Consider the following 17546-nt stretch of genomic DNA (forward strand, 5'->3'; position numbering starts at 1 on the left):
AAGACTATTTCGAGGCCTACCCAGTGTACGTGATTACAACTGAGCTATCCGACGGTGAGATAGCGGTCCCGGTGTAGAAAGCAAAGAAAAACTGCCGAGAGGATTCGCAGTGCCAACTACGGGCCTTGATGAGCAGCGGTCGCTTGGTAGGCCATAGTCCTAGGGGGCTATTGCGCCATAAGGTTTGGTTTGGTTATAATTTGAACTTTCTGAATTCGTTGAGACTCTGAAAAAATCAGCCGATCGCTTTTTGCGTCAGGAATTGATAGTTAATGAAACATTAGAATATTTGGTATTTAGTCACCCACGTTACTTAGGACAACTGTCGATCCTGTCCGTGATTCGGTCAAGGTTGCTCGGTATGGAGCTGGTTCCGGGCAAGTGTCAATCCATGCAAGTGTTCCGAACCCACTGTAATAGCGTTAAGTCTGGTAACAAAACCTACCTGGTGAAGCCGTACGAGGTGGAGAAAGGAACCAGGGGTTACTTAAACTTCAATTGGCATTCTTGGTTTTGTTTTTACTAATATAATTTCTTCTCAAGTTCCCGTCCTTACGACGAATATACACCTAAATCAGGTTAGGAGAAAGGTTTCGTGCACTACCGTTCAAAGCTGGCCATTTGGCCCTGACAGGAAATTAGTCTTATCGACTTGACTCGAGGCCTAGATTCGCAAGTCTGCCCTGGGAAATTGATAAAGTTTTAAAATTTACTCGTACCTGAAAGAAACATTAGGGAAGATCTTGTAGTGAACCAATTCTCTTCTTGTGTATCCCACTTTTCGCTCTTCCGGATGGTGGATTACATTCCGCAGGTGCACCGTCCACCCACCCAGCATTCTGTGCGTTGATACAAAAGCGGACAAAAATATTTCTACCTCAAGAATGCTAGGGGACGTACCATACACCAGATACTTCAGAACTAACGCCACTGATATTGGCTTAGGAATGTTTTACACGTACAAGAAAAGTAAACTAGGTCTATCCTGTCTCAGATCCATGTTCGTCGCAGAGTAATAAAGCTGACTGCATGGTAGGACAGGTAAGAGGCACTTCACTGATTTCTTTCACGGGTTGAAGTCATAATATTTTGTAGTCAAAAGTAAATGCAGATACTCGCGAATGCTTCCTCCTTCGGAAAAGTCAAATGCTTGAAACTGCAAGGAATAAGTCGTTGGAATGCATGGAATGGGTAACTGAAAGAGTGTATTAATCACCGGAACCGAGCTATTGGAATGCCAGAGGTAATTAATCATGCACGAATGTGAAAAATAGAGTAATTAGGTTTATCTGATTATCCTATGGACTACGCCCATCACGAGTATTGTTACAGGTGAAAAAGGGATACAAGACACTTATAGGAATAGGAAAATTATCTTGGAAATTTCTGTTGAGCTGATCATTCTCACATTTGAAGGACTATTTCGATGCCATGAAATCAATTTGTGGGGTGGGGTTCGGATTGAAGGCGAACTTTTGAATGAGTAGGAAATAAAAGTCCAGTACATCCTACATCGTGGTAGGTTCACTGCTATATTAGGGTAGTGGCTGCACATTGTTCGCGCAGTTATAAAACGGTAACAATATTCTTAAAAATCGTATTAAGTCTGCCAACATCAAGGACAAGGGTTCAGTACTTCAAGTGTACCACTATTAGGCAGAATGGATTTGAAAAATTCACCCTGCAAGGGACGGTTGAAAGCTCATGAGTCTGCGGAAGATTCGATTTTTCGACCAAATTAGCTTACATACTGCAATTGCTCCGCTACAACGGTGCATTAGAGCCATGATATTACTATCTCCACAAATGTCTTTAGTTTTAATACCCTTCGTGGTTCTCAACTCCGGAGAGGTACCGGGCGAGTCGGCCGTGCGGTTAGGGGCACGCGACTGTGAGCTTGCATTCAGGAGATAGTGGGTTCGAATCTCACTGTCGGAAGCCCTGAAGATGGTTTTCCGTTGTTTCCCATTTTCACACCAGGCAAATGCTGGAGCTGTACCTTAATGTTACGGCCGCTTCCAACTCCTGGGCTTTTCCTATCCCATCGTCGCCATAAAACCAGTGTCGGTGCGACGTAAAGCCACTAACAAAAACAACCAACTCCTGAGGGTGAGTTGGTGCCTCTAGCAAAGACTGGTATTGTCTCCACTTCTGACAACCTCTTTGCTTTCTTCAGAGGTCCCTTGAACTTTTTTTTTTTTTCGACCCGAGCGGTATTAGATTTGTGAGGCCTAGGATGTCTTGAGTTTTAACACCCTTCGTGGTCCACCCTAATTCTTAGAAGAGTCTGATGTTGAACTTTTCCCCCCTCCGATTACTATTAAGAGGATGCTTGCCCGTTTGTCCTTCATCTTAAAACAATGTTCTCCACCATCACCTCCCTAAAGATAAAATGGGCCTACGAAAGACCAAAGCAAGGGATCACCTACACAGTTTGTTGCGGATTCTTCCGAATGGTCTTTCAGTAAGTGTTAAAGATACGAAAGTGGGTTAAATGACAGACTGGGAGGATCGCAGACTCGCGTTGCGCGAACCTAAAAAAGTTAACATGTCTAGACTGTTTGCATAATTTGTATCTTTGTAATGCAGATATTGCCTTACCTGCTGTGACGCAGCTTTCAAGAAATTGGAAGGGTCATGATATTACTATCGCCACCAAAATGAGCTAGGTCGATACACTGCTGTCTTCCTACACGCACCTGAATATTAAATTCTTTCGGAATGTTCTGTTGGAGGTGGATGCTGAGAATTCCATAGACTGCCAAGGGAACCAGTCTATTCTTGAACTGCAGATCAAAATGCACCTGAATTCCATAGAGAAGCAACGAATAGAGATATTTCAGACACTATTAGGCACAGTGGATTTGAAAAACTTAGCCTGCAAGGGACGGTTGAAAGCTCATGAGACTGCCGAAGATTTGATTTATCGACCAAATCACTTTACACACGAAATGCTCCGGTACAGCTGTGCATTAGAATGACGGAAAGTAGAACTTCATCCCCAACATTTCAAGTAGAAAGAAATAGTCCAAACTTCCGATACTTCAATCGGATGATGGAAGAAAGAGAAAATCCCGTGTCACATAGAGCATCGTCAAGTACCTACCTCCTAGCAAGTATCCACTAGCCTACTTTCCAGCCTCACCCCGACAATTATCACATTATCCTGATGTGCGTCGGGTCGTGCAAGGCTACAATTTTCCACTTCAGAAGACGTGACTGATCCAGATTAAATGGATTCCTTCTAATAACTACGTAATGGAGGAAGGAGAGCATTGGTACTTCAGGCTGTCCGAGCTACCGTTGACTTGTAGTTTTCATGTAGACTTCCCGATAGTGACCGGCTGACAATTAAAAATAATTTGCATTTAGAACTGTCCTCCATATGGCCTATTCCTCATAAGTTATTTTCCTAATGTTTTCCAAGAACTTGAAATTTCATCGAACATTTCCTTTGATAACGGATTCCTATCTTTAAAAGCTTCAGACATTTATTCTATTGTCATTCCTCGCCATTTCTCCATTGACAAACTCGGAACATCTCGCTTAGTCGAACAGCTAGCCTCCTTACTCCCAAGTCATCCTGCCGTGGGTCCAACAGTAGAAACACGCCCGAAAGGAACATGTCAACACACATTTCTTCTGACAGAGGTGTTCCTACATTTCGCGAATGGCTTTTGAAAATTTAACATTCGCTACGAATTGCCCCATACGCTGCTAGTCACTTTCCTGCCATAATAAATATCAGTGTGTACTGGGACAAATATGCATCAGAGCTTTTAAGATACTTTACTACGAAAGAAATGGGACGAGGTATAAGAAATTTGACGCAGAATTTTCAGTTCTAGAGCCTGCTCAGTTTGCGTCAAAAGTGCAGTCTAATTGGCATCACTGTTAAGCCTTTAAAAATGAGTTTTTATGAAAAAATCAGGTACGGAATATTTTCATAACAAAATATAAACATGTAAATACTATACTGTATATTCTCTCGTGTTTGGAGGAACTTGGCTTATCCCAAGTATAAACTACAAAGGGATTGACTCGGTTTAATTAATGTTATGTAACTACAGTCACTTCTATTACTTCTATATTTTCTTTTCCCGATGGAATCTTAATATATTGTGCATGTTTATATATATATAAAACTCTGAAGTTATTCGAACTGTCCGGACATTTCGTAGAGGGCATTACGTACCACTTGATTCTTCTGGACGTCTCGTGCCTCCTTACCTGCGAAGGGTTCTCTCGTAATTCCCAAATATTTACGCTAAGACAGTCCGCACATTTGTCAGGTGATTGTCTTTCACGTGTATAAAAAACTGCCAAAAGCAGTGAAAAAATACACTGAAAAAAAAAGGACTTTATCTCGGCTGATTTAAAACTAAAAAATGATCATAAACTACTAATATAAACATTTGGCCGTCCAAAGCGTGGATAGTGTGATGGGAATCGGAATACACGTGTCCATATTTTTCAGAATTGAGCAAAATACTTCGTTAATTGCAATTCTGTAAAAAACATTAATAAATTAAAAGGCCAGTATATTTCATGTTCAGCTCATAAGCAGCTATCTTAGTTTCTTAGCGTCATGCCCATATCATTATTTCTAAAGTTAACTATTAAACAAATTCATCGATATGGGCCCTCTAAATCACAAACACTATTGCCAAGGAAAAATAACATGTTTTTGCCAAGAAAATATTCTGTTGAGGTCACCAAAGATTACAACAAACATAGAAGAGTTTCGGTAAGGCTCAACTCAACAGAGCAGTATTTGTCTGTTTCCGGGACCTCTGCAATGGTAAATTGTAATTGCACTAAGTATACCCCTATAGTGTATAGGAAATTTTCTCGTGTAAATGACTAACTTAATATTCTCTAAGCGCATATTTAAGACATAAACACGGCCGTAATGCACCCGTAGTACTTCATTCTTTCAAGTGGCTATCCTAAATACCGGATGGGCAAACTAAAACAGGCCCGGAAGATATTTACAACAGTACTGACGCGGGATTGACCCTTCTTAATGAACATCACAGAAGATGCTGGATATTCTCACCTGAAGAAATGAAAAACGGAGGATATAAAAGTCCTGACTGCACTTAAACCACCAGTGGAAGTCGATACGCGAATATTCGTCCGGACGCTTTAATGCATGCAAGACAGAACATTTCTAAGGATGCAGATTCAGGTCCTTATTGATAATGTTTCGACACGACCATCTCTTAATTCCCTCTTGCACAGATAAACGGCGTTGCGTTTTCATTGGACTTCGTTCCAGGCTTTTCTGCGCTTGAACAATGTTTTCTGGTGTTCGAACTCATTTCGGATAGTTGCGGTTTTTATTCGCTACAGAGCCCGTTTCACGTCATTTCGCCACTAAGTTTTGCATTGCAGACTTTGGTTGAAGGTTTTGCCAAAACAAGTCTTAAAACTCCTGCGCAAACAGTTCCGCGCAGTTTTCCACGAACCGTACTTCGCATAACACTGGACAATGAACACGCACTTTTTTTTATCGTGAGCACCCTTTTGTTTCTTCAAACTGGTCTCTAAACCAGGGGTTCCCAAAAGGCGGCCCGCGGGCCTCATGTGGCCCGCGAAGCCATTTTTGCCGCCCGCGAGAGTACTGTAAGAAAGAATGTGAAGAAAAGTCAAAAATATTTATTAGGCCGTTCAAAAACGTATTCATTTTTATACACCTTATAGACCCAAGTCAGAACTAATTATTCTTTACTAATTCCACTGCTCAAGTATTCACTTGTTCTCAAAAGATTAATTTTAAATTTTAAAACATTTAAAATCCAAATTTCAAGTAACAATGTTATTTTTTTTTTTGCGTCCCACTGACTACTTTTGGTTTTCGGAGACGCCGAGGTGTCGAAAATTTGTCCCACAGGAGTGCTTTTACGTTCCAGTAAATCTACCGACACGACGCTGACGTATTTGAGCACTTTCAAATACCACTGGACTGAGCCAGAATCGAACCTGCCAAGCTGGGGTCAGAAGACCAGCGCCTCAACCGTCTCAGCCACTCAGCCCAGCTCCAATTTTCCCTCTTTTATGCAATTTAAAATGTTTTAAGCAATTAAACGATCAAACCCTTATTTCTATACAACTCTGCATATTATTTCATAGTGGTGCTACTATACCATTTGCAGAATTTTACGAAAATTGTCCTGTTAAAGTGCGGCCCGCGAGCTTGACTAAGGTTTCCAAAATGGCCCTCGAGCCCTTACAAATTGGAAACCCCTGCTCTAAACGGTGTCAGGACATTTCGTAGCACGGACATTTCGTACCACCTACGTCATCTACCTGGGAACGGTTTTCCCGTAATCCCCCATATTTACGTCAGGACAATCCGCACCACCGCTTCTGCTCCAGTAGAGGACAATGGATAATACAAATGAATACATTCATTAGGAAATCGTTTTTACTTCGCAATACCTCAATTCTTTCAAGTGGTACGAAATGTCCTAGAACCCGCTAAACAAGTCTCCTCACTCATTTTTCACCGAGACTTACTTGGGACAGAGCATGCGGGAAATGCGTACGTACAGACATGACAGCAACCAACTGATGCATCGAAATCAGTTTTGCACCATTTCCATTGATGGTCAGTTATCCTTTTAATTAAAACGGGTCAATTCCGCTTCCATATTACAAATATTTTCCGGGCGAGTTTTATTTTTCCCACCCTGTATTTGTCATTAGCTGATATTTCGCAGGTAGTAATCCGGCCAAATGGTATGGAATATCGTTGGTACGAATTCAGACATTCTTTCGAACGCAATTCGTAAAGTGTAACATCACACTCCGTGGCTGTTGCCTAAGTAATCATTTCCACTCTGAAGTCGCTTAATGATTTATGGTAACTATGACCACGGCACAGTACACGCATGCTCTACGCGGCTGTTGATAACGCTTTTGATAAAGTAGCTCCTCCGAATAAACCTATTGGTTCTTATGTTAGTCCTACCCCCTGTGGGTGGGGGAAGCAAGCGAAGAATACATCCAAGATATCCCCTGCTTGTCCTAAGAGGAGACTAAAATGAGCGACAAAGAGGTGACGTACCATGAGACTACTTGTCAGTAGTAAAATTACGTGCGGAACACCATGGGTCGACGTTACTTGCGGCTAGTACCACCTTAAGAGGAAAACCATGGGTCTACGTTACACAGGAGCAGTACCATTGTGCGGGGAACACAACGGGTCTGGGCGTTACTATGGGAAACACCATGAGTCTAAGTTGCCTGTGAGTGCGAAATACCATGGGTTTGTTACCTGTGAGTGGTGCCATTGTGCAAGACATGCAATGGATCTACATTACTGTGATTAATACCACTATAGGAGGAACACCTTTTTTACCAGTGATTACTATTGAGAGGCCAGTGGCTTGGATTTTGGACCCCTTTGGACAAGCATCTCTGAAAATAAGGAATTGTGAATTGGATCCACTGACTGTTTTGAGTTCATGGTCATTTTTCATCATTCGTTTTAGATTCTAGTCAGTGGATAAATTTTGAACGTTTTAATTATCGTGTCATTTCGTTGCACCTCGTACCATTAGGGACCGATGACCTAGCAGTTAGGCCTCTTTAAATGACAAACATATTAGTCTTCGTTTCTGTCGTGGTTCGAATCGTCAATGGGATATTCTTCAGAATGAGAATTCCCGTCCCATTGATCTGCATGTCACATACAATTAAGTTTCTTGTCTGATTACAAACGTCAATCACCTAAATTCCAGGCTTGTCTTTTTTCAGTCTCTTTAACAGAGGGTGTAAGAAGCCAAATATGGCAGTCGTTATGAACAGTCTGTTCTTAGTCTGGACAGCCATCAGAAGCTTGTAAGGGAGATATTAAACAGAGACTTTAAAAATAACCTAGGGTCGTAACCTTGCCACAGACTCCCTCGGCTCGATGTTTTTTCTCCAGGGCTGGAAGCACTAACTTAATCCTGTTTTTTGTAATACTAAAGACGTGCCGCAAGCTGTTAACTATGACTTCAGATGAATGGAATTTCAAACAATTTATATTAAGAAAATTAATGAATGAAACATTCTGAATGAAAGAAACAAACTTTATTCGAACGTCTACGTCTCATCACCGGAATATAATATACAAACTTACCTTAATGTTTAACCTGGTCATTGATGAATATACGTAAGTATCGGAGATAACCCTTATCAGGTGGGGGATAAGGATGCGGACAGAAATGTAGACACAAAAAAAGTGTTGTCCATCCATGTATGTTAGTCAGCGTAATGTTCAGAGGCCTAGATCCTCAAGAGAGCTTTCAAGTTGAGAATTTGCCTAGGTAAAGAGTTTCCCTGCCTCCGAAGTGTATCAGTTTACACATTTGGTCATACACTGCAAGATATGTACCGTGACCGGACCCGTTGCCGAGGCCAAATTTGACCAGACAGGCGTCAGCTTGTCTGTTTTAATGATAGTCCAGAAAGATGTTACCACTTATATGAAATTGATTTTTATGTGAATAACACAACACTATGTACGCAATACCAAATGAAGCTAGTACAATCCTTCAATCTGTATGCTTATTTTCTCAATGCATGGGTGAAGTCTTTGCACCATACAGTCCATAGCTTGCTCACACATTGCCGTAGATATAGAGCGTATAACTGCTATTATGCTTTCTTTAAGGTCATTAATGTCGGTAGATCTTGTAGCATACGCGCGTTCTTTCACCATTCCCATAGCCAGAAATCACATAGCGGTCCCGTGCTGGCCAATCTTCCAATCCAGCGTTCACCAAATGTTTCATCCATGGAATGTCAAACCGTTAAAGAGAAGTGTGGTGGTGCACCATCTTGCTCGAAGTAACCCGATGTTAAGATCCGGAAGGGAAGATTAAACAGCATACACGCGTAACATATCTAGATAATAATCTCCCGTTAGTCTCGTCATTAAAAAGATATAGACCAAGCACTCCAAACTCTGAAATACCGCACCATACGTAAACTTGCGGAGAGGATAGTGTGTGTTCTTACTGCATGGAGATTGTCTGTACTCCAAATGACGCAATTGTGCTTATTCCCGTTGACATGAAGTGTGGCTTCATGAGACATGCAGAACAAAACATTAGGGTCTATGTGTATCATCTCTAATAACATATCTGCAGCTCGTACACGGAGCACTTGTATCAGCGTCAGAAAGCGCCTGTATGATCTGAATGTGGTACGGCTTCATTCCCAGGCCGAGGTGCAGAATTCTTAAGACACTTGTCCGCGCGGTGCCGGTTTCCAATGCTATCTCGTACTTGACATTCCTGGGCACCTAATCAGAGCGCCTTTTAACATTTTTGATACCTTCCGTTGAAAACTTCTTGGACGTCCACTCTTTCCTTTAGTCACTGGTCACAGACAAAATGCGTACAAATTTCTCACGCAGTCGACGGATATTTAGACGGCTTTGAGTATCCTACTCAAACCATTTCTTAAATGTTTTTGGTACTATTGAGGGAGACTTCCAAGCTATCTTCCTTCTCTTCCAAAGCCGGGTGGCTAAATCTCGTCTACAATAAATAATAATAATAATAATAATAATAATAATAATAATAATAATAATAATAATAATAATAATAATAATAATAATAATCAGAAGACCATAATTAAGAGTTCCTAGTAGGCCAAAACGTACAAAGAAAACTTCAATAAGGGTGCTTAAGTTGGAAAATTAAATTCCTTTCTATCTCACATTCACTTTCTCTTCAGTTGCGTTTAATTTGCCACACTGATTATGAACTTCCTTGCAAACATGCAGTCCTGTCATGTTTCACCGGGAACTTCATGAATATCGGGTTTGCAGACTCTTACAATCCCTAATCACTGTGAATCGATCAAACTCCTGCCTACGAATAAACACGTAGACTAGTGTTCACGTTTCAATTTCCGGGAGGTCCAGGGATTTTAATTCCAGACAGAGGGGGCTGCTAGCACGCCCCGTGAGACAGACCAAGGAGCCGACAAATTTGAGTGGCAGCGGACCCGGTCATGAAAGCAAAGCAATGTGGATGATGTCGTCACACTGACAGCGTGGAACTCCAAAACAGTCGGGCTAGGCAGCTGTCGTCTTCGCGAATCAGGACCCAAAAAGCACTGCGTGGGGAGAGGGACTGATTCTGACCTTTAGCAGTGACGGTCGGAATGCTGCCTATTGTAAAAGGAGACGGAAAGGGGGCCAAGGGGCTTTGATCTTAAAGCGTGGATTGGCATTCACGGGTCCTTGAGTTGGGCACTGCTTCCACTTATCAGGCTCCACACCTTAATCTTTCCTATCCGACCTTCCTTGGTCAGCTCTTGTTCTTTTCCCATCCCGACGGTATTAGGTTTGAGAGGCCTAGGGAGCGTGCTCACGCTCTTCAGGGCCCTTCCCTTTCTTTTGACGATACATTCATTCTTCGAAGTGTCAGACCTCTTCCAGTTTCCTTCTGATTAGTGTTAAGAGGTTGGTTGCCCAGTTGTACTTGCTGTCAAAATAGTAATCGCCACTTCCACCGTTGCCTGAGCAACCAAAGATGTCCTTGAAAGCAGCCAATAAATCTTCTTGTTCCACTTTTCTCTCCCTTGCCTTTCAGGCAATAATCTTCTTGCTCTTTCCTCTCCCTTACCTTTCTGTCCACAAATTTCAGGTGGCTCCACTACATATTTACCTATTTACATCTGCTTGAACCACAGTTTAATTCTTTTGCAATATAAGCACGTGTGATTGATACCTTTGGCTCACAGTTATTAGCGTTGCGTGAAGTATTGCTATTTTTACGTTATTGGTATGGCGGGGTGTGGTGTTTACTGTGCATTCTTCTGGTGTGGACTAGAATAAATCTGTTACTGTCTTATACCTGTCTGTCTCTCACCCTTGGCTTTGACAGTATGAGAGATATGAGCGATGCTAGTAATACCATTCCTTATGGAGCCAGTCTCTGCTATGAATGGTGTGAAAATATTGCTCATATGGTCGGTTGGTGCATGCATTTCAGAGGGCTTGGCAGACTGATATGTAATAGCAACTTCTGGCTCGGTGAGGAAAGCAACGGGAAAGTACCTCGCTTCTCATTTCTCTAGTATGCCTCTTAAGTGACACCTAGGCTATCAGACAGCTGTTGGTATAGCTGTTAAGGATGAAACCAGCCTTAAGGCTGAATACCCAACGTACAACATACATTGGTATTCTCATTTCTGCGAGAAAATTCGCAATAGGCGAGACTGTGAACAGAGGAGGAAGATAAATAACTTGCAAGTTTAACTTACAGTTGGAAGAGATGGCAATAAATTGAAGTCTCCTGCTTCGTCCACCCGTTCTTGGAACTGGCCCGCTGTGGCTCTCCTTTTGTAATCGGAATATACTTGGAAGTAGCGGACCTTTCTACTGCCTAGTGTGTAGTACAGGGATTCCCAAAACTTTTAAACTGAGTCGTACATTCGTCGTACCGCAAAGTGATATTAAGTTACGTGGTTTTCAAAGCTAAAATGTATCTCCTATTACAGTATTAACTAGTAATTATACAATTACTAAAAGTGTACTTCGTTTATTTTAATGCAATAAAATATCATCTTTCTACTGATGTATTAATGTGTACATAACACATTTCGGGAAAATGTCAAGATATGATTATACACGGCTTCATTTAGTTATAAATATTATGGCAATGCATTTTTGTTAAGAGTTCAAAGTTAAACACTAACTTGAATTGTTAATGTGAGTGGCGGGCCTTCCTAACCTCCTTTAGGTTCAGTTCAGTGTTAGCACGCCGGCTGGCTAGGATCGTCAAGGCGTAAAGTCTACAATGGTTTGACATTAGCCGGTTTGAATTCCGTTGGTCGAAATAATTTCACCATCAGAATGTTGGCCGGCAGGGTAGGCGAGGTGGTGATACAAAATGTCTAATCACTAGATTGCTTGCCAAAAGCCTGGATTCAATTCAAAACCTCCCCGCAGTGTTCATATGGAGTGAGGGATGTGACGCTGTTGGTGAGTAGTCCGTCGATGGGGACGTAAAGCTTTGAGCGGACAGGCTACGTGCCATCCCGGCTTTTTAGTCTCCCCACCTCATCCACATCCTGACGCACAGGTCGCCCATGAGCGTCAAATAGAAAGACCTGCACCAGGCGAGCCGATCATGCCCTCAAACATTACAAGCTGTACTATAAACAAGTTGTGTTTGTTACTTTTAGTCGTAAGTCTTAAAGTCCGAATCAGTACTTAATTTATTCCCGTACTTTTTGTTTTATGTACAAGAGTGAAAAACACTCGTCTCGCGTAGACAAGTTGTGCTAAAGGGATTTCTGATTTTAGATTTTTCTGGAAGATAATTCTTGAAATCTGACATTTGGCTGCCACAATGTCAAACTGTATCATTCAGGAGGTAAGCTACTACGTGTGCTAGCCGGACTGAGTGGCTCAGACGGTAGAGGCAATTCGTTTTATTACAGTGTGTTTAATATTGAAATAGAAGTTATCAAAAACAATAGTCATCCTGGTGTGTAAATTCGGCAAATGTATGAGAACTTATGAAATCGAACGGAACTTAGTTTCTGATGGAGCAGCTATTCCCTTTCTGTAGTCATATAACTTAAATTTTCTATAATCCGATAGAACTGACATTCCAATAACTTTAATCTTCCAAGTAAACTCAAAATGCATTATGTAGTTTTGGTTTGGAATGTCCCAAGAATTAAATTCTTATCCATTCTCGTGAATAGTTAACTATCCCAAAGGGAAGTTTTGTCAGTGATCAAAGTCCTTGTCTTGTCAAAGTGCCGGTTTCTTTTTCTTTCAGTTTTTCTTGGTAAAGCTGGATGCTGACGCTATATCGCTGTACTAGAATAACTCGCTTTCCCATGACATTAAACGTGATTTGTCTTGTTCTGTGTTTCAGGTTGGTGACCGCGTGGTGGCGTTGCCGGAGTACCGCGCTTGGGCTGAATTGGTAGCAGTACCTGCCCGCTATGTGTACCATATTCCTGACGGAATGGCCTTCCTGGATGCCGCCGCAATCACCATGAACTACTTGGTAGCCTATATACTGCTGTTCGAGCTGGGTGGACTTGCGCCTGGCAAGAGTGTTCTTGTACATTCTGCTGGAGGTGGAGTGGTAAGTAGGAATATACTTATCATCGCTAAATTTTCTTGTTAAACATTTCCCTATCTTTAAAAAAAAGAATCAGTCGCATGCATAACAATCCATTAGAAACTGGACAACTGTTAGTTGGGGATAAAATCTGAGGTCGGGCATCGAACTGAGTTCCAAAAGGGTTCCATAAACTCAGAGGAATATTCCGTCCATATAGGCCTACGGGGAACTTGACTCTGGTCAGTCATTCATTAAAAAAATTTCTGGCACACAGCAAAAAACCTACTTTGTATCGAAATAGTGTAAGTGAACACGAAGGTTTGGAAGTTAAGGAAAAGTCTTATTTCTTTCTTGAGTTCATTTTACCCGAAATCTGAAATGACGGGTTCGTGACTTCGTTTAAAGCGAAATAAAATAAATGCATAATGCATATTTCGGCAATTTTTATTACTTTGGTCATATTTAGCTCATATAAGGTCTTATTATAATTTCAGCATTTTTGTTTAAATTAAGATTTCGTTAACAAGGTAAGTGTTATCTGCGTCGAGTTTCAAACCTAGGATTTCCGAATAATGTACTAGATATATTTTTCTTTCCATTTCCAGGAACAGATGGGTAGTAGGTTTAGGACTGATTGCAAGGAGGAGCTGCTGTACGACGTCTTTTCGCACATCATTCTGACAGGTTAGATTGCTATACGATACGCGTGAGCTCACGGAACGTGACAAGTCTTTTTCCACTTTTGAATAGGATGTCACTCCAGTAGATGTATTTAGCTCAGGAGCAATTAGCAAACAATGTTCAAAGTTATCTCTCGCCCAGTTCTTCCTTGAAAGGTCCAGGTACAGCTCCCTTTCACTATCCACGAATTTCAACAGATTGCCCTCTAACTTCCTGTTAGGTAGTGTCTTCTAACTTTTGCCGACACTCATGCTAATACACGTTATCGTTTCCCTAAATAAAGTGCACCTCAAGGCTGTGATAATGTATGATGAAAGTTTCAACTTATTGAAGCTCTGTCAATTTCTATGATTAAATGTCTTTGTGCTTTCGCTGATCATGTGTTGTTACTTAATACGTTTAATGTTGGCAATGCTCAAATACTTGCTACCTACCCCTAAAATTCATCTGTTAGTTTTTAAGCTTCCTAACTCCAGTGATCACTGATCAGCAATTATTCAGTGAAATGTTCACATAAAACATTCTGAGGCTCGGATGAGTTAACTGCAGGGACAACAAGCACTAGACGACGCTAATTTAACTTGGCTATTGCTATCTTCTGTAGCCCTTGAAAGGCAGCCCCTCAGAAGGTCGGCGGAATCTGCAGTGTATGGGAGATATAGGAATGTTGGACGGCACAAATGTCGAGTCCCCGAGCTAGGGGAATTAACCTCCTGGCCGAGAATCGAATCCAAGGCCCGATAGATTGAAAGTACTGACTCTAACCAGTCAGTCATGAAGCCGGACAGGAATATAATCTGTCTGACCTAAAGATTTTAACAGACGTAGATATGTTTTTTTTTTCCCGCAGTTTTTCAAACTTCCAGAAACTGACACGGAGTTACCAGATTTCAACAGTAATCGAACACGCTATCTCATGAACAAAAGGCAAACATCTCTACGGTAATGAACTGCAGTAGAACCGAAACGCTCTGCAAATGTACAGGAATTCTGAGAATTCGGCCGCGTTAACACCTAGGTTCTGATCTCGTCTGAGAATATGTATAAGGTAGTTCTCTAACCACTCATTATCACCTTTCTGGCAGACCAGGTCTGCAAGGGCACCCGTAAATTTCGGGGGGGGGGGGGGGAGGATTCGTAGGACGAAGCTCTGTTACCGCAGTGTTCTATCCAGGGGCGTACGCATTTTTGGGCGGTGGGTGGGGGTGGGGGGGGGGGTGATATTAAATATTAATTTAAGGACTTCTACAAGATGTTTGGTGCATATTATGAAATATGAAACGCTAAATTAAAACTTTCAAAATATTTACGACATTCGTATTCACGTTGTGGATTACAATACCAGACGTCTCCTGTTTAACTGTTTGTTTTACGCCGCACCGACACAGAATCTGCAGGTATTATGGCGACCGTGAGATAGGAAGGCCTAGGAGTTTGGAAGGAATCGGCCGTGGGCTTAAGGTACAGCCTGGTATGAAAATGGGAAACCACGAGAAAAAAATCTTAAAAGGGTTGCTGACAGTGTGGTTCGAACCCACTATCCCCCGGGTGAAAGCCGAAAGCTGCGCGACCCTAACCGCACGGCCAACTCGCCCGGTCCTGGGTTCTTTGGGCAACTCCTGGATATTTTCTGCGGTCACATGTTCTTTGTGTATATACAAAAGAGCTAAGCCATTCAATCTTTCCTGTAGTCACATTCTGCAAATAACCTTTTAATTATTTCAAGGATGAGAGTTCTGGTGTGGCAGTGGTTACTAGTAAGACAGCAAACAGTTTGAGTACGCGATGTATTGTTGGAAAAATATCACTGTCGCAAAATGTTCAGTGCAGAAATGAAGTCCATTGGTTTAAGATGATTTGTTACAAGAAAAACGTATTTATATTTATTAATGGAAGCATAAAATCATTCTTGGCAAATACGTAGTTGAAATTAAAAGCAAAACAAACTACTGTACTTAAACTCTTCATTTATATGGTTTCCACAATTAATAGAGAGTTCTAAACTTCAATTTTGGGGGGATTTATCCCCAAATCCCCCTCTACGTATCCCCTCCTATCGTGCTTATTGACAGATTTTCAAGGCAAAATGGGACGGGAATCTTTGGGAAAACTTCAGATAAAATTGTATGGTGCGGCGTCAACTATGTCTCTCGAAATTGAAAACGGCAAGTAAGGATAGATTATCAGTTTAGTCTCAAATGTTTAAAAGCTCCTTAGTGGAAAAGGTAACATATTCGGACAAGGCAACTGTCGTAAATTTACTTTGCCAATTTTTTAGACGGAATATTCTGGAGTAGTTGTGCTAATCGAACTTTATTTTGTGAATTTCTTCTTCGTAGCGTGCCTGTCCGCCTCGGACGTTGGCGATCAACATGGCTATTCGGGCTTTATCCATTGAAATTCGGAACAGTTCTGCAGATGTTTTGTTGAACCAGGTTTTAAGGTTGTCGAGCCAGGAAATTCTTCTTCGCCCAGGAGTGAATCTCTTAGTCAATTGCCGCTAAATAGATTTGAGTACCACTGACGTATCCATTTTTCGCGAGGTGGGGAAAATTGAGGATAACGTTATGAGAAAGAATAATCTTAAGGATAAGGCAGCTGCTGCCCTTGAACACCTGTGTGGACACTAATTGTGGGATGTAACAGCCTAAACTACGGCGATTATTCGTCACGGTACTTAATAGTAAGACTCATTTCCACATCAGTTTTCTTCTGTGAAATTCTTCAGAGCGATCGATGAGACTTCAGTTCATAATCTATTGTATACAGCTTCCAATTTCCTCTTGCTTACTTTGTTCCACCATTTATTCTCTGCTGGGCTGAGTGGCTCAGACGGTTGAGACGCTGACCTGATCCCAACTTGACAGGTTCGATCCTGGCTCAGTCCGGTGGTATTTGAAGGTGCTCAAATACGTCAGCCACGTGCCGGTGGATTTACTGGTACGCAAAAGAACTCCTGAAGGACTGAATTCCGGCACCTCTGTGTCTAGGGAAATCGTAAAAGTAGTTAGTGGGACGTAAAGAAAATAACATTTATAATTTATTCTCTACGAAACCAGAGTAGATTGACGCATGTACAGACGCTCAAAAAATGAGCACATAGTACATGGTATTGTGGAAGTTGCTCGCAGGTACTTTATCTCAAACAATTGAACCTATAGATATATTTAGATATCCAGGGAGTGGAAGGTGAATTACTTTTTAATAATTGATTTTTTAAAGAGACCATATATTTCCTTCCTTGGCAGATAGCTGCTATTCAGTTCTTAGCTTTGCTCCCGAGAGTATTGCTGTTTTAAGTCAATATTCGGAATAAAGGTAGAAATAAGAGTTCGTGTCTTCAGACTAGTTTGTGAGATGCACCTTGCCACGAGAAGTGGTCTGCAGAAATTTCTCGAGTTCCCGAGTAAAAATTCAACCAAAGACGTTACAAATTTCTTGGCTAGTTAATCTACGGGGGTATTTTTACACGTTGCCAATAAAATAGTGCACTTTTATGCTTTTAGAAAGGGTTTGAAATATAACAGTCCTTACAAATTGCCTTCAACACAGCTAGTCGCTTCCCTAACATAATAAACTACGCACGTGTATTGGATACAGAGTACGGACGGTGTAGGTTTAAGCTTACATTCGCGACATGCTGCGATCGAACCCCACCATCGGCAGCGCTAAAGATATTTTCCATTGTTTCCACTTTTTACACTAGGCACATGACCGTGCTGTACCTTTAATCCACGGCAGCTTCCTTTTCAGTCCTAGACCTTTTCGATT

General features: G+C 41.5%; 1 protein-coding gene across 1 annotated transcript in view; it reads left to right on the forward strand.

The window, feature by feature from the left end:
• LOC136872485 (synaptic vesicle membrane protein VAT-1 homolog-like) overlaps positions 1-17546 on the forward strand; it is a 184341-nt gene that overhangs the window by 123669 nt on the left and 43126 nt on the right. Inside the window, exon 3 of the mRNA XM_067146291.2 lies at positions 12900-13115. Within this exon, the coding sequence (XP_067002392.1) occupies positions 12900-13115 (216 nt within the window). The remainder of the gene's footprint in view (positions 1-12899; positions 13116-17546) is intronic.

Source organism: Anabrus simplex, chromosome 4, assembly GCF_040414725.1.
Source record: "Anabrus simplex isolate iqAnaSimp1 chromosome 4, ASM4041472v1, whole genome shotgun sequence".
NCBI lineage: Eukaryota > Metazoa > Arthropoda > Insecta > Orthoptera > Tettigoniidae > Anabrus > Anabrus simplex.